The following is a 22013-nucleotide window of genomic DNA, read 5'->3' on the forward strand; positions in this document are numbered from 1 at the left end:
ATCAGACGCAGCCCCACATCTATGATTCCAGCCCACGAGTCCAATGCCACCCCATAAGTGTGGGTCCGCCCCCTAAGTGTGGGTCTGCCCCATAAGTGTGGGGCTGCCCCATAAGTGAAACACAAAATGACACAAACCCTCAGAATCAGACGCAGCCCCACATCTATGATTCCACCCCACGAGTCCGACTCCACCCCATAAATGTGGGTCCGCCCCCTAAGTGTGGGTCCACCCCATAAATGTGGGGCTGCCCCATAAGTGAAACACAAAGTGATACACAGCCTTCAGACACAGCCCCACATCTATGGCTCAGCCCAAGTCCGACTCCACCCCATAAATGTGGGTCCGCCCCCTAAGTGTGGGTCCGCCCCATAAGTGTGGGGCTGCCCCACAAGCGCGGCTCAGAGCAGGGCGCAGAAGAGCTTCTTCTCCCTGAAGGGGTTCTCGGCCGTGGGGACGGGCGCCAGCAGCGGATCCTCACCTGCGTGGGCTTCGCAGTACGACAGCAGCTCTGCCGCGGCCTTCGACACCTGCCCCACAAGTGCCCCACAAGTGCCCCATAAGTGCCGCATAGCTGCCCCACAAGTGCCCCACAAGTGCCCCATAAGTGCCACATAAGTGCCGCATAGCTGCCCCACAAGTGCCCCATAGCTGCCCCACAAGTGCCCCAGAACTGCCCCACAGCTGCCCCACAAGTGCCCCAGAACTGCCCCATAAGGGCCCCATAGCTGCCCCACAAGTGCCCCACAAGTGCCCCACAAGTAAACTATAATTGCCCCACAAGTGCCCCATAAGTGCCCTACAAGTGCCCCATAAGTGCCACATAAGTGCCCCACAAGTGTCCTATAGGTGCCCCACAAGTGCCCCATAAGTGCCGCATAGCTGCCCCACAAGTGCCCCATAAGTGCCACATAGCTGCCCCACAAGTGCCCCACAAGTGCCCCATAAGTGCCACATAAGTGCCCCATAGCTGCCCCAGAAGTGCCCCATAAGGGCCACATAGCTGCCCCACAAGTGCCCCACAAGTGCCCCATAAGTGCCGCATAGCTGCCCCACAAGTGCCCCATAGCTGCCCCATAGCTGCCCCACAAGTGCCCCACAAGTGCCCCATAAGTGCCGCATAGCTGCCCCACGAGTGCCCCATAAGTGCCCCACGAGTGCCCCACAAGTGCCCCATAAGTGCCCCATAGCTGCCCCACAAGTGCCCCATAAGTACCCCATAAGTGCCACATAGCTGCCCCACAAGTGCCCCAGAACTGCCCCATAAGTGAACTATACTTGCCCCATAAGTGCCACATAGCTGCCCCACAAGTGCCCCATAAGTGCCACATAGCTGCCCCACAAGTGCCCCACAAGTGCCCCATAAGTGCCACATAAGTGCCCCATAGCTGCCCCAGAAGTGCCCCACAAGTGCCCCATAAGTGTCACATAGCTGCCCCACAAGTGCCCCACAAGTGCCCCATAGCTGCCCCACAAGTGCCCCATAAGTGTCACACAAGTGCCCCATAAGTGCCCCATAGCTGCCCCACAAGTGCCCCATAAGTGCCCCATAGCTGCCCTACAAGTGCCCCATAAGTGCCGCATAGCTGCCCCACAAGTGCCCCATAAGTGCCCCAGAGCTGCCCCACGAGTGCCCCATAGCTGCCCTACAAGTGCCCCACAAGTGCCCCATAAGTGCCTCATAGCTGCCCCACAAGTGCCCCATAAGTGCCCCACAAGTGCCCCATAAGTGTCACATAGCTGCCCCACAAGTGCCCCAGAACTGCCCCATAAGTGAACTATAATTGCCCCACAAGTGCCCCATAGCTGCCCCACAAGTGCCCCAGAACTGCCCCATAAGTGAACTATAATTGCCCCACAAGTGCCCCATAGCTGCCCCACAAGTGCCCCAGAACTGCCCCATAAGTGAACTATAATTGCCCCATAAGTGCCCCATAGCTGCCCCACAAGTGCCCCATAAGTGCCGCATAGCTGCCCCACAAGTGCCCCATAAGTGCCCCACAAGTGCCCCATAAGTGCCCCATAGCTGCCCTACAAGTGCCCCATAAGTGCCGCATAGCTGCCCCACAAGTGCCCCATAAGTGCCCCATAGCTGCCCCACGAGTGCCCCATAGCTGCCCCACAAGTGCCCCACAAGTGCCCCATAAGTGCCCCATAGCTGCCCCACAAGTGCCCGACAAGTGCCCCATAAGTGCCCCATAGCTGCCCCACAAGTGCCCGACAAGTGCCCCATAAGTGCCACATAGCTGCCCCATAGCTGCCCCATAGCTGCCCCACAAGTGCCCCATAAGTGCCGCATAGCTGCCCTACAAGTGCCCCACAAGTGCCCCATAAGTGCCACATAGCTGCCCCACAAGTGCCCCACAAGTGCCCCAGAGCTGCCCCATAACCCCATAATGACCCCATAACCTCCCACAATCCCGTAAGACCCCTCAGGCCCCATAAGGACCCCATAAGGACCCCATAACCCCAAAACCCCATAAAGACCCCATAACCCCATAAGGAACCCATAAGACCTCATAAGGACCCCATAAGACACCATAAGACCCTGTAAGGAACCCATAAGGACCCCACAACCCCAAAACCCCATAAGGACCCCATAAGGTCCCACCAGACCCCATATCCCACCTTGGTCCTCCCCATAAGGACCCCACAACCCCAAAACCCCATAAGGACCCCATAAGACTCCATAAGGACCCCTTAAGCCCCCCATAACCCCAAAACCCCATAAGGACCCCATAAGACCCCACAAGACCCCACAGACCCCGTATCCCACCTTGGTCCTGCCCATAAGGACCCCATAAGGACCCCACAACCCCAAAACACCATAAGGACCCCATAAGACCCCACAGACCCCATACCGCACCTTGGTCCTGCCCATAAGGACCCCATAACCCCAAAACCCCATAATGACCCCACAAGACCCCATAAGGACCCCACAGACCCCACAGACCCCATAAAGACCCCATAAGGACCCCACAAGACCCCACAGACCCCATAAGGACCCCATAAGGACCCCACAGACCCCACAGACCCCATAAGGACCCCACAGACCCCACAGACCCCATATCGCACCTTGGTCCTGCCCATAAGGCCCCATAACCCCAAAACCCCATAAGGACCCCATAAGACCCCATAAGGACCCCATAAGAACCCCATAAAGACCCCATAAGGACCCCACAACCCCAAAACCCCATGAGGACCCCATAAGGACCCCATAAGGCCCCCATAACCCCAAAACCCCATAAGGACCCCATAAGACCCCATAAGCACCCCATAAAACCGCATAAGGCCCCCACAACCCCAAAACCCCATAAAGACCCCACAGACCCCACAAGACCCCATAAGACCCCATAAGGCCTCCACAACCCCAAAACCCCATAAGGGCCCCATAAGGACCCCATAAGGACCCCATAAGACCCCATATCGCACCTTGGTCCTGCCCATAAGGACCCCACAACCCCAAAACCACATAAGGACCCCATAAGGACCCCATAAGGCCCCCATAACCCCAAAACCCCATAAGGACCCCACAAGACCCCATAAGGACCCCATAAGGACCCCACAACCCCAAAACCCCATAAGGACCCCATAAGACCCCACAAGACACCATAAAGACCATATAAGGGCCCCATAACCCCAAAACCCCATAAGGACCCCACAAGACCCCATAAGGACCCCATAAGGACCCCATAAAGACCCCATAAGGACCCCACAACCCCAAAACCCCATAAGGACCCCAGAAGACCCCATAAGGACCCCATAAGACCCCATAAAGACCCCATAAGGACCCCACAACCCCATAAAGACCCCATAGGGACCCCATAAGGACCCCATAAGACCCCATAAGACCCCACAAGACCCCATAAGACCCCATAAGGACCCTATAAAACCCCATAAGACCCCACAAGACCCCATAAGACCCCATAAGGACCCCATAAGACCCCATAATGACCCCATAAGGACCCCATAAGGACCCCACAGACCCCATAAGGACCCCATAAGGACCCCACAAGACCCCACAAGACCCCATAAGACCCCACAGACCCCATAAGGACCCCATAAGAACCCCACAAGACCCCACAGACCCCATAAGGACCCCATAAGACCCCACAGACCCCGTATCCCACCTTGGTCCTGCCCATAAGGACCCCACAACCCCAAAACCCCATAAGGACCCCATAAGACCCCACAGATCCCATAAGGACCCCACAGAGCCCACATCGCACCTTGGTCCTGCCCATAAGGACCCCATAACCCCAAAACCCCATAAGGACCCCACAAGACCCCATAAGGACCCCATAAGACCCCGTACCGCACCTTGGTCCTGCCCATAAGGACCCCATAAGGACCCCTTAAGGCCCCCACAACCCCAAAACCCCATAAGGACCCCACAGACCCCACAGACCCCACAGACCCCATAAGGACCCCATAAGACCCCACAAGACCCCATAAGGACCCCACAGACCCCATATCCCACCTTGGTCCTGCCCATAAGGACCCCACAACCCCAAAACCCCATAAGGACCCCACAAGACCCCATAAGGACCCCATAAAACCCCATAAGGACCCCACAAGACCCCACAGACCTCATAAGACCCCATAAGACCCTACAAGACCCCGTATCCCACCTTGGTCCTCCCCATAAGGCCCCCACAACCCCAAAACCCCATAAGGACCCCATAAGGACCCCACAGACCCCATAAGGACCCCACAGACCCCACAGACCCCATATCGCACCTTGGTCCTGCCCATAAGGACCCCACAACCCCAAAACCCCATACGGACCCCATATGACCGCACAGACCCCATAAGACCCCACAGACCCCATAAGGACCCCATAAGACCCCACAAGACCCCACAAGACCCCATAAGACCCCATAAGGACCCCACAGACCCCGTATCACACCTTGGTCCTGCCCATAAGGACACCATAAGGACCCCATAAGGACCCCGTAAGGACCCCACAAGACCCCATAAGGACCCCATAAGGACCCCATAAGGACCCCACAGACCCCATAAGGACCCCATAAGGACCCCATAAGGACCCCACAGACCCCATAAGGACCCCATAAGACCCCACAAGACCCCATAAGGACCCCATAAGACCCCATAAAGACCCCATAAGGACCCCACAACCCCAAAACCCCATGAGGACCCCATAAGGACCCCATAAGGCCCCCATAACCCCAAAACCCCATAAGGACCCCATAAGGACCCCACAGACCCCACAGACCCCATATCCCACCTTGGTTCTGCCCATAAGGACCCCACAACCCCAAAACCCCATAAGGACCCCATAAGGACCCCATAAGGACCCCGTAAGGACCCCACAGACCCCATAAGGACCCCATAAGGACCCCATAAGGACCCCGTAAGGACCCCATAAGGACCCCATAAGGACCCCATAAGGACCCCGTAAGGACCCCATAAGGACCCCATAAGGACCCCATAAGGACCCCGTAAGGACCCCACAGACCCCACAAGGACCCCATAAGGACCCCATAAGGACCCCGTAAGGACCCCACAACCCCATAAGGACCCCATAAGGACCCCGTAAGGACCCCACAGACCCCATAAGGACCCCATAAGGATCCCACAACCCCATAAGGACCCCATAAGGACCCTATAAGGACCCCACAACCCCATAAGGACCCCACAGACCCCATAAGGACCCCACAGACCCCATAAAACCCCACAGACCCCATAAGACCCCACAGACCCCATATCCCACCTTGGTTCTGCCCACGGCCGCCTCCATGCGCAGCTGCTCCACCATCCTCCTGGCCTGGCCCACGCTCAGCGCCCCCGGCGCCGCCTCGCCCTTCATGGCCCTACAGGGAACCGGGCTGCGGCGACCCCAAAACCGACCCAAAACCGACCCCAAAACTGACCCCAAAACCGACCCCAAAACTGACCCCAAAACCGACCCCAAAACCGACCCCAAAACCGACCCCAAAACTGACCCCAAAACTGACCCCAACACCGACCCCAAAACTGACCCCAAAACCGACCCCAAAACCGACCCCAAAACCGAACCCAAAACCGACCCCAAAACCGACCCCAAAACCGAACCCAAAACCGACCCCAAAACTGACCCCAAAACTGACCCCAAAACTGACCCCAAAATCTCGGCCCCAAAACCGACCCCAAAACCGACCCCAAAACCGAACCCAAAACCGACCCCAAAACTGACCCCAAAACCGACCCCAAAACCGAACCCAAAACCGACCCCAAAACCGACCCCAAAACCGACCCCAAAACTGACCCCAAAACCGACCCCAAAACCAACCCCAAAGACCTCGGCCCCAAAACTGACCCCAAAACCGACCCCAAAACTGACCCCAAAACCGACCCCAAAACCGACCCCAAAACCGACCCCAAAACTGACCCCAAAACCAACCCCAAAACCGACCCCAAAACTGACCCCAAAACCGACCCCAAAACCAACCCCAAAGACCTCGGCCCCAAAACTGACCCCAAAACTGACCCCAAAACCGACCCCAAAACTGACCCCAAAACCTCGGCCCCAAAACTGACCCCAAACACCTCGGCCCCAAAACTGACCCCAAAACTGACCCCAAAACTGACCCCAAATCCGACCCCAAAACCTCGGCCCCAAAACTGACCCCAAAACCGACCCCAAAACCGACTCCAAAACCAACCCCAAAACTGACCCCAAAACCAACCCCAAAACTGACCCCAAAACCTCGGCCCCAAAACCGACCCCAAAACCGACCCCAAAACCGACCCCAAAACTGACCCCAAAACCGACCCCAAAACCGACCCCAAAACTGACCCCAAAACTGACCCCAAAACTGACCCCAAAACCGACCCCAAAGACCTCGGCCCCAAAACTGACCCCAAAACCGACCCCAAAACCGACCCCAAAACTGACCCCAAAACCGACCCCAAAACTGACCCCAAAACCAACCCCAAAACCGACCCCAAAACTGACCCCAAAACTGACCCCAAAACCGACCCCAAAACCGACCCCAAAACTGACCCCAAAACCGACCCCAAAACCGACCCCAAAACCGAACCCAAAACCGACCCCAAAACCGACCCCAAAACCGACCCCAAAACTGACCCCAAAACCTCGGCCCCAAAACTGACCCCAAAAACCTCGGCCCCAAAACTGACCCCAAAACTGACCCCAAAACCTCGGCCCCAAAACTGACCCCAAAGACCTCGGCCCCAAAACTGACCCCAAAACTGACCCCAAAACCGACCCCAAAACTGACCCCAAAACCGACCCCAAAACCGACCCCAAAACTGACCCCAAAACCTCGGCCCCAAAACTGACCCCAAAACTGACCCCAAAACCGACCCCAAAACCGACCCCAAAACTGACCCCAAAACCGACCCCAAAACTGACCCCAACACCGACCCCAAAACCGACCCCAAAACCGACCCCAAAACCGACCCCAAAACTGACCCCAAAACCTCGGCCCCAAAACTGACCCCAAAGACCTCGGCCCCAAAACTGACCCCAAAACTGACCCCAAAACTGACCCCAAAACCGACCCCAAAACTGACCCCAACACCGACCCCAAAACCGACCCCAAAATCTCGGCCCCAAAACTGACCCCAAAACTGACCCCAAAACCGACCCCAAAACCGACCCCAAAACTGACCCCAAAACCCACCCCAAAACCGACCCCAAAACTGACCCCAAAACCGACCCCAAAACCGACCCCAAAACTGACCCCAAAACCGACCCCAAAACTGACCCCAAAACTGACCCCAAAACTGACCCCAAAACCGACCCCAAAACCGACCCCAAAACTGACCCCAAAACCCACCCCAAAACCGACCCCAAAACTGACCCCAAAACCGACCCCAAAACCGACCCCAAAACTGACCCCAAAACCAACCCCAAAACTGACCCCAAAACTGACCCCAAAACCGACCCCAAAACCGACCCCAAAACTGACCCCAAAACTGACCCCAAAACTGACCCCAAAACTGACCCCAAAACCGACCCCAAAGACCTCGGCCCCAAAACTGACCCCAAAACCGACCCCAAAACCGACCCCAAAACTGACCCCAAAACCGACCCCAAAACTGACCCCAAAACCAACCCCAAAACCGACCCCAAAACTGACCCCAAAACTGACCCCAAAACCGACCCCAAAACCGACCCCAAAACTGACCCCAAAACCGACCCCAAAACCGACCCCAAAACCGAACCCAAAACCGACCCCAAAACCGACCCCAAAACCGACCCCAAAACTGACCCCAAAACCTCGGCCCCAAAACTGACCCCAAAAACCTCGGCCCCAAAACTGACCCCAAAACTGACCCCAAAACCTCGGCCCCAAAACTGACCCCAAAGACCTCGGCCCCAAAACTGACCCCAAAACTGACCCCAAAACCGACCCCAAAACTGACCCCAAAACCGACCCCAAAACCGACCCCAAAACTGACCCCAAAACCTCGGCCCCAAAACTGACCCCAAAACTGACCCCAAAACCGACCCCAAAACCGACCCCAAAACTGACCCCAAAACCGACCCCAAAACTGACCCCAACACCGACCCCAAAACCGACCCCAAAACCGACCCCAAAACTGACCCCAAAACCGACCCCAAAACCGACCCCAAAACTGACCCCAAAACCTCGGCCCCAAAACTGACCCCAAAGACCTCGGCCCCAAAACTGACCCCAAAACTGACCCCAAAACTGACCCCAAAACCGACCCCAAAACTGACCCCAACACCGACCCCAAAACCGACCCCAAAATCTCGGCCCCAAAACTGACCCCAAAACTGACCCCAAAACCGACCCCAAAACCGACCCCAAAACTGACCCCAAAACCCACCCCAAAACCGACCCCAAAACTGACCCCAAAACCGACCCCAAAACCGACCCCAAAACTGACCCCAAAACCGACCCCAAAACTGACCCCAAAACTGACCCCAAAACTGACCCCAAAACCGACCCCAAAACCGACCCCAAAACTGACCCCAAAACCCACCCCAAAACCGACCCCAAAACTGACCCCAAAACCGACCCCAAAACCGACCCCAAAACTGACCCCAAAACCAACCCCAAAACTGACCCCAAAACTGACCCCAAAACCGACCCCAAAACTGACCCCAAAACCTCGGCCCCAAAACTGACCCCAAAACTGACCCCAAAACCGACCCCAAAACTGACCCCAAAACCGACCCCAAAACCTCGGCCCCAAAACTGACCCCAAAACCGACCCCAAAACTGACCCCAAAACTGACCCCAAAACCGACCCTAAAACTGACCCCAAAACTGACCCCAAAACCAACCCCAAAACTGACCCCAAAACCGACCCCAAAACTGACCCCAAAACCTCGGCCCCAAAACTGACCCCAAACACCTCGGCCCCAAAACTGACCCCAAAACTGACCCCAAAACTGACCCCAAAAACCTCGGCCCCAAAACTGACCCCAAAACCTCGGCCCCAAAACTGACCCCGAAACCGACCCCAAAACTGACCCCAAAACCGACCCCAAAACTGACCCCAAAACCGACCCCAAAACCGACCCCAAAACTGACCCCAAAACTGACCCCAAAACCGACCCCAAAACCTCGGCCCCAAAACTGACCCCAAAACCGACCCCAAAACCGACCCCAAAACTGACCCCAAAACCGACCCCAAAACCGACCCCAAAACCGACCCCAACACCGACCCCAAAACCGACCCCAAAACCTCGGCCCCAAAACTGACCCCAAAACTGACCCCAAAACCGACCCCAAAACTGACCCCAAAGACCTCGGCCCCAAAACTGACCCCAAAACCTCGGCCCCAAAACTGACCCCAAAAACCTCTGCCCCAAAACTGACCCCAAAACCTCGGCCCCAAAACTGACCCCAAAAAACTGACCCCAAACACCTCGGCCCCAAAACTGACCCCAAATCCTCGGCCCCAAAAATGACCCCAAAAACCTCGGCCCCAAAACTGACCCCAAAACCTCGGCCCCAAAACAGACCCCAAAAACCTCGGCCCCAAAACTGACCCCAAACACCTCGGCCCCAAAACTGACCCCAAAGACCTCGGCCCCAAAACTGACCCCAAAATCCCCGCATTTCACACCAAAAATCCCCGCCTCTCAACCCCAAAAAGCCCCTCGTTGAGGCCAGGGAAACACAAAGATGCCCCAAGTTTGAGGCGGGATTCCCGGATGTGACCCCAAAATCCCAATGTGACCCTAAAATCCACAATGTGACCCTAAAATCCCAATGTGACCCTAAAATCCCCAGTGTAACCCTAAAATCCCAATGTGACCCCAAAAATCCCCAATGTGACCCCAAAAACATCCAGTATGACCCCAAAATCCCCAATGTGACCCTAAAATCCCCAATGTGACCCCAAAATCCACAATGTGACCCCAAAACCCCCAGTATGACCCCAAAATCCCCCATGTGACCCCAAAAGTCCCCAATATGACCCCAAAATCCCCATGTGACCCCCAAAATAGCCAGAATGACCCCAAAATCCCCAATGTGACCCCAAAAGTCCCCAGTATGACCCCAAAATCCACAATGTGACCCCAAATATCCCCCATGTGACCCCAAAAAAACCCAGTATGACCCCAAAACCCCCAATGTGACCCCAAAATCCCAAATCTGCCCCATATTTGACCAAAACACCCCAAAAAACCCAAATCTGCCCCAAATTTGACTCAGAAATCCCCAATGTGACCCCAAAAATACCCAGTATGACCCCAAAATCCACAATGTGACTCTAAAATCCCAATGTGACCCTAAAATCCACAGTGTGACCCCAAAATCCCCAATGTGACCCCAAAAATATCCAGTATGACCCCAAAATCCCCCATGTGACCCCAAAATCCCCCATGTGACCCCAAAAATCCCGAATATGGCCCCAAAAAACCCCAGTGTGACCCCAAAATCCCCAATGTGACCCCAAAAATCCCAAATATGGCCCCAAAAAACCCCAGAATGACCCCAAAATCCCCAAATCTGCCCCAAATTTGACTCAGAAATCCGCAATGTGACCCCAAAAAATACAATATGATCCCGAAGACCCCAAATCTGCCCCATATTTGACCCAAAAAACCCAAATCTCCCCCTAATCTGACTCAAAAATCCCCCAAAAACCCAAATCTGCCCCAAATTTGACCAAAAAAACCCAAATCTGCCCCAAATTTGACTCAGAAATCCCCAATGTGACCCCAAAAATTCCCAATATGACCCCAAAATCCACAATGTGACCCCAAAATCCCCCATGTGAACCCAGAAAACCCAAATCTGCACCATATTTGACCAAAAAAACCCCAAAACCCCCAAAGCTGCCCCAAATTTGACTCAGAAATCCCCAATGTGACCCCAAAATCCCCAATGTGACCCCAAAAATCCCCCATGTGACCCCAAAATCCCCAGTATGACCCCAAAAAAACCCAATATGATCCCAAAATCCCCAATGTGACCCCAAAAACCCCAAATCTGCTCAATATTTGACCAAAAAAACCCAAATCTGCCCCAAATTTGACGCAGAAATCCCCAATGTGACCCCAAAATCCCCAATATGACCCCAAAAAACCCCAAATCTGCCCCATATTTGACCAAAAAAACCCCAAAAAAACCCAAATCTGCCCCAAATTTGACCCCAAAAACCGCAAATCTGCCCCAAATTTGACTCAGAAATCCCCAATGTGACCCCAAAAATCCCCAATATGGCCCCAAAAATCCCCAGTGTGACCCCAAAATCCCCAATGTGACCCCAAAAATATCCAGTATGACCCCCAAAACCCCAGATCTGCCCCATATTTGACCAAAAAACCCCAAATCTGCCCCAAATTTGACGCAGAAATCCCCAATGTGACCCCAAAAAACCCCAATGTGACCCAAAAATCCCCAATGTGTCCCCAAAAATAGCCAGAATGACCCCAAAAATCCCCAGTCTGACCCCAAAATCCACAATGTGACCTAAAAATCTCTATTGTGACCCCAAAAACCCCAAATCTGCCCCATATTTGACCAAAAAGCCCCCAAAAAACCCAAATCTGCCCCAAATTTGACTCAGAAATCCCCAATGTGACCCCAAAAATCTCCAGTATGACCCCAAAATCCCCAAATGAGACCCCAAAAAACCCCAGTATTACCCCAAAATTTGTATTGTGAGCCCAAAAAACCCAAATCTGCCCCATCTTTGACCCCAAATCCCAAAATCTGTCCCAAATTTGACCCCAAAGACCCCAAATCTGCCCCAATTTGACCCCATAAACACCAAATTTGCTCCATAATTGACCCCAAAACCCCAAATTTGACTCAAAAAACCCCAAATCTCCCCCAAATTTGACCCCAAACCCCAAATTTACCCCAATATGACCCAAAAAACCCAAATTTGATCCTCAAAACCCCAAATCTGCCCCAAATTTTTGGCCTCAAACCACAAATTTGCCCCATTTTAATCCCAAAAACCCCAAATCTGCCCCAAATTTGACCCCAAAATTCCCAAATCTGCCCCAAATTTGACTCAAAAATCCCCAAATTTGCCCCAAACTTGACCCCAAAACCCCCAAATTTGCTTCAAATTTGACCCCAAAATCCCAAATTTGACTCAAAAAAACCCAAATCTGCCCCAAATTTGTCCCCCAAAACCCCAAATTTGACCCCAAAAGCCCCAAATCTGCCCCAAATTTTTGTCGCCAAACCTCAAATTTGCCCCATTTTGACCCCAAAAATCCCAAATCTGCCCCAAATTTGACTCGAAAACCCAAATTTTACCCCAAAATCCCCCAAATTCACCCCGCAAAAATCTCCATTTTGGGGTCAAATCCTCCCCCCCAAAATCCCCCAATTTTACCCCAAAACCCCAAAATTCCCCCCTCTAAAAATCCCCATTTTTTATCTCCCACTGCTCCCAAACCCCAAATCCCCCAAATTCACCCCAAAATGCCCCAAAATCCCCCAAATTCACCCCCAAAATCCCCATTTCTGGTTCCTTTTCCCCATCCCCAAAATCCCCCAATTTTACCCCAAAAACCCCAAAATTCACCCCAAAAAATCCCCACTTCTTGCAACTCCGAGCCCCCAAACCCCAAATCCCCCAAATTTGCCCCAAATCCCCCAAATTTCCCCCAAAATGCCCCAAAATGCCCAAATTCACCCCAAAAATCCCCATTTTTCGTTCCTTTTCCCCATCCCCAAAAACCCCAAATCCCCAAATTTTACCCCAAAAACCCAAAATTCCCCCCCCCAAAATCCCCATTTTTATCTCCCACTGCCCCCAAACCCCAAATCCCCCAAATTCACCCCAAAATGCCCCAAAATGCCCCAAATTAACCCAAAAAATCCCCATTTTTTGTCCCTTTTCCCCATCCCCAAAATCCCCCAATTTTACCCCAAAAACCCCAAAATTCTCCCACCAAAATCCCCATTTTTTCAATCCCGAAGCCCCCAAACCCCAAATTTGCCCCAAATCCCCCAAATTTCCCCCAAAATGCCCCAAAATCCCCCAAATTCACCGCAAAAAATCCCCATTTTTGGTCCCTTTTCCCCATCCCCCAAATCCCCCAATTTTACCCCCAAAACCCCAAAATTCACCCCAAAAAATCCCCACTTCTTGCAACTCCGAGACCCCAAACCCCAAATCCCCCAAATTTGCCCCAAATCCCCCAAATTTTCCCCAAAATGCCCCAAAATCCCGCAAATTCACCCTAAAAATCCCCATTTTTGGTTCCTTTTCCCCATCCCCAAAAGACCCCAAATCCCCCAATTTTACCCCAAAAACCCAAAATTCCCCCCCCCAAAATCCCCATTTTTATCTCCCACTGCTCCCAGACCCCAAAATCCCCCAAATTTCCCCCAAAATGCCCCAAAATCCCCCAAATTCACCCCCCAAAAATCCCCATTTTCGAGTCAAATCCTCCCCAACCCCCAAAATCCCCCCAAATCCCCCAATTTTACCCCAAAATCCCCCCCCAAAATCCCCATTTTTTACATCCCGAAGCCCCCAATCCCCAAATCCCCCAAATTTGCCCCAAATCCTCCAAATTTCCCCCAAAATGCCCCAAAATCCCCCAAATTTACCCCCCAAAAATCCCCATTTCTGGTCCCTTTTCCCCACTCCAATAGACCCCAAAATCCCCCAATTTTACCCCAAAAACCCCAAAATTCTCCCACCAAAATCCCCATTTTTTACATCCCGAAGCCCCCAAACCCCAAATTTGCCCCAAATCCCCCAAATTTCCCCCAAAATGCCCCAAAATCCCCCAAATTCACCGCAAAAAATCCCCATTTTTGGTCCCTTTTCCCCATCCCCCAAATCCCCCAATTTTACCCCCAAAACCCCAAAATTCACCCCAAAAAATCCCCACTTCTTGCAACTCCGAGACCCCAAACCCCAAATCCCCCAAATTTGCCCCAAATCCCCCAAATTTCCCCCAAAATGCCCAAAAATCCCAAAATTCACCCCAAAATCCCCATTTTTGGTCCCTTTTCCCCATCTCAAAAAGACCCCAAAATCCCCCGATTTTACCCCAAAACCCCCAAATTCTGCACCCAAAAAATCCACATTTTTATCTCCCACTGCTCCCAAACCCCAAATCCCCCAAATTCCCCCCAAAATGCCCCAAAATCCCGCAAATTCACCCTAAAAATCCCCATTTTTGGTTCCTTTTCCCCATCCCCAAAAGACCCCAAATCCCCCAATTTTACCCCAAAAACCCAAAATTCCCCCCCCCAAAATCCCCATTTTTATCTCCCACTGCTCCCAGACCCCAAAATCCCCCAAATTTCCCCCAAAATGCCCCAAAATCCCCCAAATTCACCCCCAAAAAATCCCCATTTTTGGTCCCTTTTCCCCACCCCAAAAGACCCCAAAATCCCCCAATTTTACCCCCAAAACCCCAAAATTCTCCCACCAAAATCCCCATTTTTTAAACCCTGAAGCCCGCAAACCCCAAATTTGCCCCAAATCCCCCAAATTTCCCCCAAAATGCCCCAAAATCCCCCAAATTCACCCTAAAAATCCCCATTTCTGGTTCCTTTTCCCCATCCCCCAAATCCCCCAATTTTACCCCAAAAACCCCAAAATTCACCCCAAAAAATCCCCACTTCTTGCATCTCCGAGCCCCCAAACCCCAAATCCCCCAAATTTGCCCCAAAGTGCCCCAAAATGCCCCAAAATGCCCCAAAATGCCCCAAAATCCCCCAAATTCACCCCAAAAATCCCCATTTTTGTCCCTTCTCCCTACGCAAAGACCCCAAATCCCCCAATTTTACCCCAAAATGCTCCAAAATTCCCCCCCCAAAATTCCCCATTTTTTATCTCCCACTGCTCCCAAATCCCCCAAATTTGCCCCAAATCCCCCAAATTTCCCCCAAAATGCCCCAAAATCCCCCAAATTCACCCCCCAAAAATCCCCATTTTCGAGTCAAATCCTCCCCACCCCCCCAAAATCCCCCAAAATCCCCCAAATTTACCCCAAAATCCCCCCCCAAAATCCCCATTTTTTACATCCCGAAGCCCCCAATCCCCAAATCCCCCAAATTTGCCCCAAATCCTCCAAATTTCCCCCAAAATGCCCCAAAATCCCCCAAATTTACCCCCCAAAATCCCCATTTCTGGTCCCTTTTCCCCACTCCAATAGACCCCAAAATCCCCCAATTTTACCCCAAAAACCCCAAAATTCTCCCACCAAAATCCCCATTTTTTCAATCCCGAAGCCCCCAAACCCCAAATTTACCCCAAATCCCCCAAATTTCCCCCAAAATGCCCCAAAATCCCCAAATTCACCCCAAAAATCCCCATTTTTGGTCCCTTCTCCCTACGCAAAGACCCCAAATTTCCCCAATTTTACCCCCAAAACCCCAAATCTCCCCCCAAAAATCCCCATTTTTTATCTCCCACTGCCCCCAAACCCCAAATCCCCCAAATTCACCCCAAAATGCCCCAAAATGCCCCAAATTCACCCAAAAAATCCCCATTTTTTGTCCCTTTTCCCCATCCCCAAAATCCCCCAATTTTACCCCCAAAACCCCAAAATTCTCCAACCAAAATCCCCATTTTTTCAATCCCGAAGCCCCCAAACCCCAAATTTGCCCCAAATCCCCCAAATTTCCCCCAAATTCACCCCCAAAATCCCCCAAATTCACCCTAAAAATCCCCAAATTTGGTTCCTTTTTCCCATCCCCAAACCCCCCCAATTTTACCCCAAAAACCCCAAAATTCACCCCAAAAAATCCCCACTTCTTGCATCTCCGAGCCCCCAAACCCCAAATCCCCCAAATTTGCCCCAAATCCCCCAAATTTCCCCCAAAATGCCCCAAAATCCCGCAAATTCACCCCCCAAAAATCCCCATTTTTTGTCCCTTTTCCCCACCCCCAAAATCCCCCAATTTTACCCCAAAAACCCCAAGATTCACCCCAAAAAATCCCCACTTCTTGCATCTCTGAGCCCCCAAACCCCAAATCCCCCAAATTTGCCCCAAATCCCCCAAATTTCCCCCAAAATGCCCCAAAATCCCCCAAATTCACCCCAAAAATCCCCATTTTTGGTCCCTTTTCCCCACCCCAAAAGACCCCAAAACCCCCAATTTTACCCCAAAACCCCAAATCTCACCCTCTTAAAAATCCCCATTTTTATCTCCCACTGCCCCCAAACCCCAAATCCCCCAATTTTCCCCCAAAATGCCCCAAAATCCCCCAAATTGACCCTAAAAATCCCCATTTTTGGTTCCTTTTCCCCATCCCCAAAAGAACCCAAAATCCCCCAATTTTACACCAAAAACCCCAAAATTCACCCCCAAAAATCCCCATTTTTATCTCCCACTGCTCCCAAACCCCAAATCCCCCAAATTCGCCCCAAATCCCCCAAATTTCCCCCAAAATGCCCCAAAATCCCCCAAATTCACCCCCCCAAAATCCCCATTTTCGAGTCAAATCCTCCCCAACCCCCAAAATCCCCCCAAATCCCCCAATTTTACCCCAAATCCCCCCCCAAAATCCCCATTTTTTACATCCCGAAGCCCCCAATCCCCAAATCCCCCAAATTTGCCCAAAATGCCCCAAATTCACCCCAAAATCCCCCCCCCCAACCTCCTCGCTGCGATCGCGGCGCTCCTCAGAAGTGGGCGTGGCCTAAAAGTGGGCGGAGCTTAAAGCCACGCCCACCACCTTCAGCCGCATTGGGCGGGGCTTAAAAGGGGGCGGGGCTTCATGCGGCACTGTGCGCCGGAAGTGGGCGGTGCTTGTAGGCGGAAAGAGCGGAAGTCGCTCTGCGTGGGGGAGCGGAAAGGGGCGGGGTTAGAGGGAAGCGTACGGCGGAAGTCAAAGGGTTTGAAGGGCGGAAGTGGCCGCGATGCAGAGAAGAATATACGGCGGAAGTGGGGGTGCAGGTAAAGGAGAATAAAGGCCGGAAGTGCCGGTGCCGTACGGCTGAAGTGGCCGTGGTGTAAAGCAGAATAAAGGTCGGAAGTGGCTGTGCCGTACGGCGGAAGTGGATGTTCTGGAAAGCGGAATAAAGACCGGAAGTGGCTGTGCCGTACGGCGGAAGTGGCATCGCTGTAGGATGTGTTGTACGGCGGAAGCGGCGGCCGAAGGGGCGGGGCGATGAAGCGGAAGGGGCGGGGCTTGAGGCGGAGCCTGGAGCGCATCGCAGGGAGAACAGCAGCGCGTGGTGAGGGGGGGCGGCCCCATAGATGTGTGGGGTGGGGCCGGACCTGGGGCTTTGGGTGCCCCATAGATGTGTGGGGTTGAATGTGGGGCTGTGGGGCGGGATATGGGGCGCCCCATGGATGTGTAGGGTGGGATCCTGGGGATGTGAGGGAGGATATGGGGCGCCCCATGGATGTGTGGGGCAGAGCTTGGGGTTGTGGGGTGCCCCATAGATCTGTAGGGTGGGACTTGTGGGTCTGAGAGCCCCACAGATGTGTGGGACGGAATTTGGGGCTGTGGGGTGGGATATGGGGCGCCCCATAGATGTGTGGGGCGGGGTCTGTGGGTCTGAGAACCCCATAGATGTGTGGGGTGGAATGTGGGGTTGTGGGGCTGGATGTGGGGCGCCCCATAGATGTGTGGGGTGGGATCCTGGGGCTTTGGGTGCCCCACAGATGTGTGGGGCAGAGCTTGGGGTTGTGGGGCACCCCATAGATTTGTAGGGGGGGATTTGTGGGTCTGAGAGCCCCACAGATGTGTGGGGCGGAATTTGGGGCTGTGGGGCTGGATATGGGGCACCCCATAGATGTGTGGGGCGCCCTATAGATCTGTAGGGTGGGACTTGTGGGTCTGAGAGCCCCACAGATGTGTGGGACGGAATTTGGGGCTGTGGGGTGGGATATGGGGCGCCCCATAGATGTGTGGGGCGGGGTCTGTGGGTCTGAGAACCCCATAGATGTGTGGGGTGGAATGTGGGGTTGTGGGGCTGGATGTGGGGCGCCCCATAGATGTGTGGGGTGGGATCCTGGGGCTCTGGGTGCCCCACAGATGTGTGGGGCAGAGCTTGGGGTTGTGGGGTGCCCCATAGATCTGTAGGATGGGATTTGTGGGTCTGAGAGCCCCACAGATGTGTGGGGCGGAATTTGGGACTGTGGGGTGGGATATGGGGCGCCCCATAGATGTGTGGGGTGGGATCCTGGGGCTTTGGGTGCCCCACAGATGTGTGGGGCAGATCTTGGGGTTGTGGGGCGCCCCATAGATGTGTGCGGCGCCCCATAGATCTGTATGGGTGGGATTTGTGGGTCTGAGGGCCCCACAGATGTGTGGGGCAGAATGTGGGGCTGTGGGGCAGGATATGGGGCGCCCCATGGATGTGTGGGGCAGTTGTGTGGTTCTGAGCCCCATTCGTTTCTATGGGGTGGAAAGTGGGGATGTGGGGCGCCCCATAGATGTGTGGGGCGGGGTCTGTGGGTCTGAGAACCCCATAGATGTGTGGGGTGGAATGTGGGGTTGTGGGGCTGGATATGGGGCGCCCCATAGATGTGTGGGGTGGGATCCTGGGGCTTTGGGTGCCCCATAGATGTGCGGGGCAGAGCTTGGGGATGTGGGGCACCCCATAGATTTGTAGGGGGGGATTTGTGGGTCTGAGAGCCCCACAGATGTGTGGGGCGGAATTTGGGGCTGTGGGGCAGGATATGGGGCACCCCATAGATGTGTGGGGCGCCCTATAGATCTGTAGGGTGGGACTTGTGGGTCTGAGAGCCCCACAGATGTGTGGGACGGAATTTGGGGCTGTGGGGTGGGATATGGGGCGCCCCATAGATGTGTGGGGCGGGGTCTGTGGGTCTGAGAACCCCATAGATGTGTGGGGTGGAATGTGGGGTTGTGGGGCTGGATGTGGGGCGCCCCATAGATGTGTGGGGTGGGATCCTGGGGCTTTGGGTGCCCCACAGATGTGTGGGGCAGATCTTGGGGTTGTGGGGCGCCCCATAGATGTGTGCGGCGCCCCATAGATCTGTATGGGTGGGATTTGTGGGTCTGAGGGCCCCACAGATGTGTGGGGCAGAATGTGGGGCTGTGGGGCTGGATATGGGGCGCCCCATAGATGTGTGGGGCAGTTGTGTGGTTCTGAGCCCCATTCGTTTCTATGGGATGGAATGTGGGGATGTGGGGCGCCCCATAGATGTGTGGGGTGGAATCTGGGGGTCTGAGCGCCCCATAGATGTGTGGGGTGGAATCTGGGGGTCTGAGCGCCCCATAGATGTGTGGGGCGGAATTTGGGGCGCTCAGAATTTGGGGGGCGTGGGGTTGTGGGGTGCCCTATAGATTTGTAGGGTGGGACGGATGCTGTGGGTTGCAGCACCCCACACATCTGTGGGGCAGGAGTCTCTATGGGGCAGCACTTGGGGGCCTCAAAACCCCACGTCTATGGGGCAGCATTTGGGGTCTCTATGGGGCAGCACTTGGGGGCCTCAAAACCCCACACATCTATGGGGCAGCATTTGGGGTCTCTATGGGGCCGAATTTGGGTTCTCTATGGGGCTGTTGGGGGTCTCTATGGGGCAGAACTTGCGGGTCTCAGCCCCCCACACATCTATGGGGCAGGATTTGGGGTCTCTATGGGGCCGAATTTGGGGTCTCTATGGGGCAGCACGTGGGGGTCTCATCCCGCACAAATCTATGGGGCAGGATTTGGGGTCTCTATGGGGCAGCACTTGGGGGTCTGTCTCAGGCCCCCCACAAATCTATGGGGCAGGATTTGGGGTCCCTATGGGGCCGAATTTGGGGTCTCTATGGGGCTGTTGGGGGTCTCTATAGGGCAGAACTTGGGGGTCTCATCCCCCACAAATCTATGGGGCAGGATTTGGGGTCTCTATGGGGCAGCACTTGGGGGTCTCAGGCCCCCCCACAAATCTATGGGGCAGGATTTGGTTCCACACCCTCTTCCTCACCCCCCCTCCTTATTCCCCAACCCCCACCCCACTTCCGCCTAAAGCCCCGCCCCTTCCGGTCCCTCCCAGCCACCATGAAAGCCCACCGCTGGTGATCTATTCCCCTCCTCCATGCCCCGCTTCCGGCCCAAGCCCCGCCTCTTCCGGTCCCACCCAGCCACCACGAAACCCCACCGCTTGTGATCTCTCTATCCCCCCCCCTGCCAGGCCCCGCTTCCGGCCCAAGCCCCGCCCCTTCCGGTTCCGCCCGCCGATGCTCCCCTCGCACGGCGCCGCCCCGCAATGGCCGCGGCTTTTGCTGCTCTGGGCTCGGCGCTGCGCGGTGCGGGCGGCGCTGTGCGGGGCGGGGGCGGCGCTGCTGCTGTGGGCCGCGGCCTTCGCTTACGGCGGATTCTACTTCCTTACCGTGCCTGCCGCCGGGCTGGTTGCTCCGGTGCACTTCCGCTTCCGGTAGGCGCTGCGGGGGGAGTTACTTCCGGTTTTAGGGGTTTAAAGACTTCCGGTCGGGGTGGGAGCCAATGGGTGCTTTGGTATCGTGGTACTTCCGGTTTGGGGATCGGGGGGCTTCCGGATGGGGTTTGTTGGGCTTCCGGTGGGAGGATTGGGAACTTCCGGCAGAGGGGTTGGGAGGATTTCGGTGGAGGAATCGTAGGCTTCCGGTGGCGTCAAATTTGGCACTTCCGGTGGGGGAATGGGAGCACTTCCGGTTGGGATTTGAGGGGGATTTGGGGGTTTTTGTGGGGGGGCTTTTGGGGGTGAATTCGGGGTGATTTGGACTTGGGGCAGTTCGGTGGGATTTGAGGTGAATGGGGGGGGGATTTGGGTGGGGGGGGGCAGGGAATATGGACTTCCGGTGGCGTCAAATTTGGCACTTCCGGTGGGAAATGGTAGCACTTCCGGTTGGGATTTGAGGGTTGGGGGGGGGATTTTGGGGGTCTTTATGGGGTTTTTGGGGGGGGCTTTTGGGGTGAATTTGGGGAGGGGGTTGGAGTGGTTGTGGGGTGAATGAATGGGGAGTTATGGGGTGGTTACGGGGGGTATTATGGGATGGATGGGGGTTTGGGGGGGTTATGGGGTGGTTATGGGGTGGGGGGGGGATATGGGGCAGTTATGGGGTGGGTTGGGGGGTTATGGGGCAGCTGGGGGGGTTTTGGGGTGGGTTGCGGTTGGGGGGCGGCAGCTGTAGGGTGGCTGCGGGGTTATGGGGTGGTTGAGGGGGGTTATGGTGTGGTTGTAGGGCTGTTATGGGGTGGGTTGGGGGCACAGGGGGGCAGCTGTAGGGTGGCTGCGGGGTTATGGGGTGAGCAGGGAGGGTTATGGGGTGGTTATAGGGTGGGTTGGGAGGTTATGGGGTGGTTGGGAGGGCTATGGGGTGGTTATAGGGTGGGTTGGGGGGTTATGGGGCGGTTGTGGGGTTATGGGGTGATTAGGGAGGTTATGGGTGGTTGGGGACTTATGGGGGGGTTGGGGGGTTATGGGGTTGTGGGGTTATGGGGCAGTTGGGGGGTTATGGGGTGGTTGGGGAGGGTTATGGGGTGGGTTGGGGGATATGGGGCAGCTGGGGGGGTTATGGGGTGGATTGGGGTATGGGGGGGGCAGCTGTAGGGTGGCTGCGGGGTTTTGGGGTGGTTTTGGGGGCTATGGGGTGGTTGGGGAGGGTTATGGGGTGGGGGGAGGAAT

The 22013-nt window shown here is 54.8% G+C and overlaps 2 protein-coding genes across 3 annotated transcripts in view; one reads left to right on the forward strand and one right to left on the reverse strand.

Annotated features, from left to right (window-relative positions):
• Positions 1-283: 283 nt before the first annotated feature.
• On the reverse strand, positions 284-20996 carry LOC149913461 (guanine nucleotide-binding protein G(I)/G(S)/G(O) subunit gamma-3-like). Of its 2 annotated transcripts, none has more exons than XM_090129538.1 (3): positions 20739-20996; positions 5735-5834; positions 284-530 (listed from the first exon to the last, which is right to left on the reverse strand). In XM_090129538.1, exons 2-3 carry the CDS (start codon positions 5828-5830, stop codon positions 402-404), a joined length of 225 nt encoding a protein of 74 aa, XP_089985664.1. In that variant the 5' UTR covers positions 5831-5834; positions 20739-20996; the 3' UTR covers positions 284-401. The 2 variants fall into 2 exon arrangements, with proteins under 2 accessions (XP_089985664.1, XP_089985663.1); XM_090129537.1 differs by lacking the exon at positions 20739-20996 and adding an exon at positions 17044-17196.
• BSCL2 (BSCL2 lipid droplet biogenesis associated, seipin) overlaps positions 17539-22013 on the forward strand; it is a 29617-nt gene continuing 25142 nt past the window's right edge. The window contains exons 1-2 of the mRNA XM_090129536.1: positions 17539-17623; positions 20541-20783. Of these exons, the coding sequence (XP_089985662.1) occupies positions 20587-20783 (197 nt within the window). The 5' untranslated portion in view covers positions 17539-17623; positions 20541-20586. The remainder of the gene's footprint in view (positions 17624-20540; positions 20784-22013) is intronic.

Source organism: Phasianus colchicus, chromosome 37, assembly GCF_987193195.1.
Source record: "Phasianus colchicus chromosome 37, bPhaCol1.hap1.1, whole genome shotgun sequence".
Taxonomy (NCBI): domain Eukaryota; kingdom Metazoa; phylum Chordata; class Aves; order Galliformes; family Phasianidae; genus Phasianus; species Phasianus colchicus.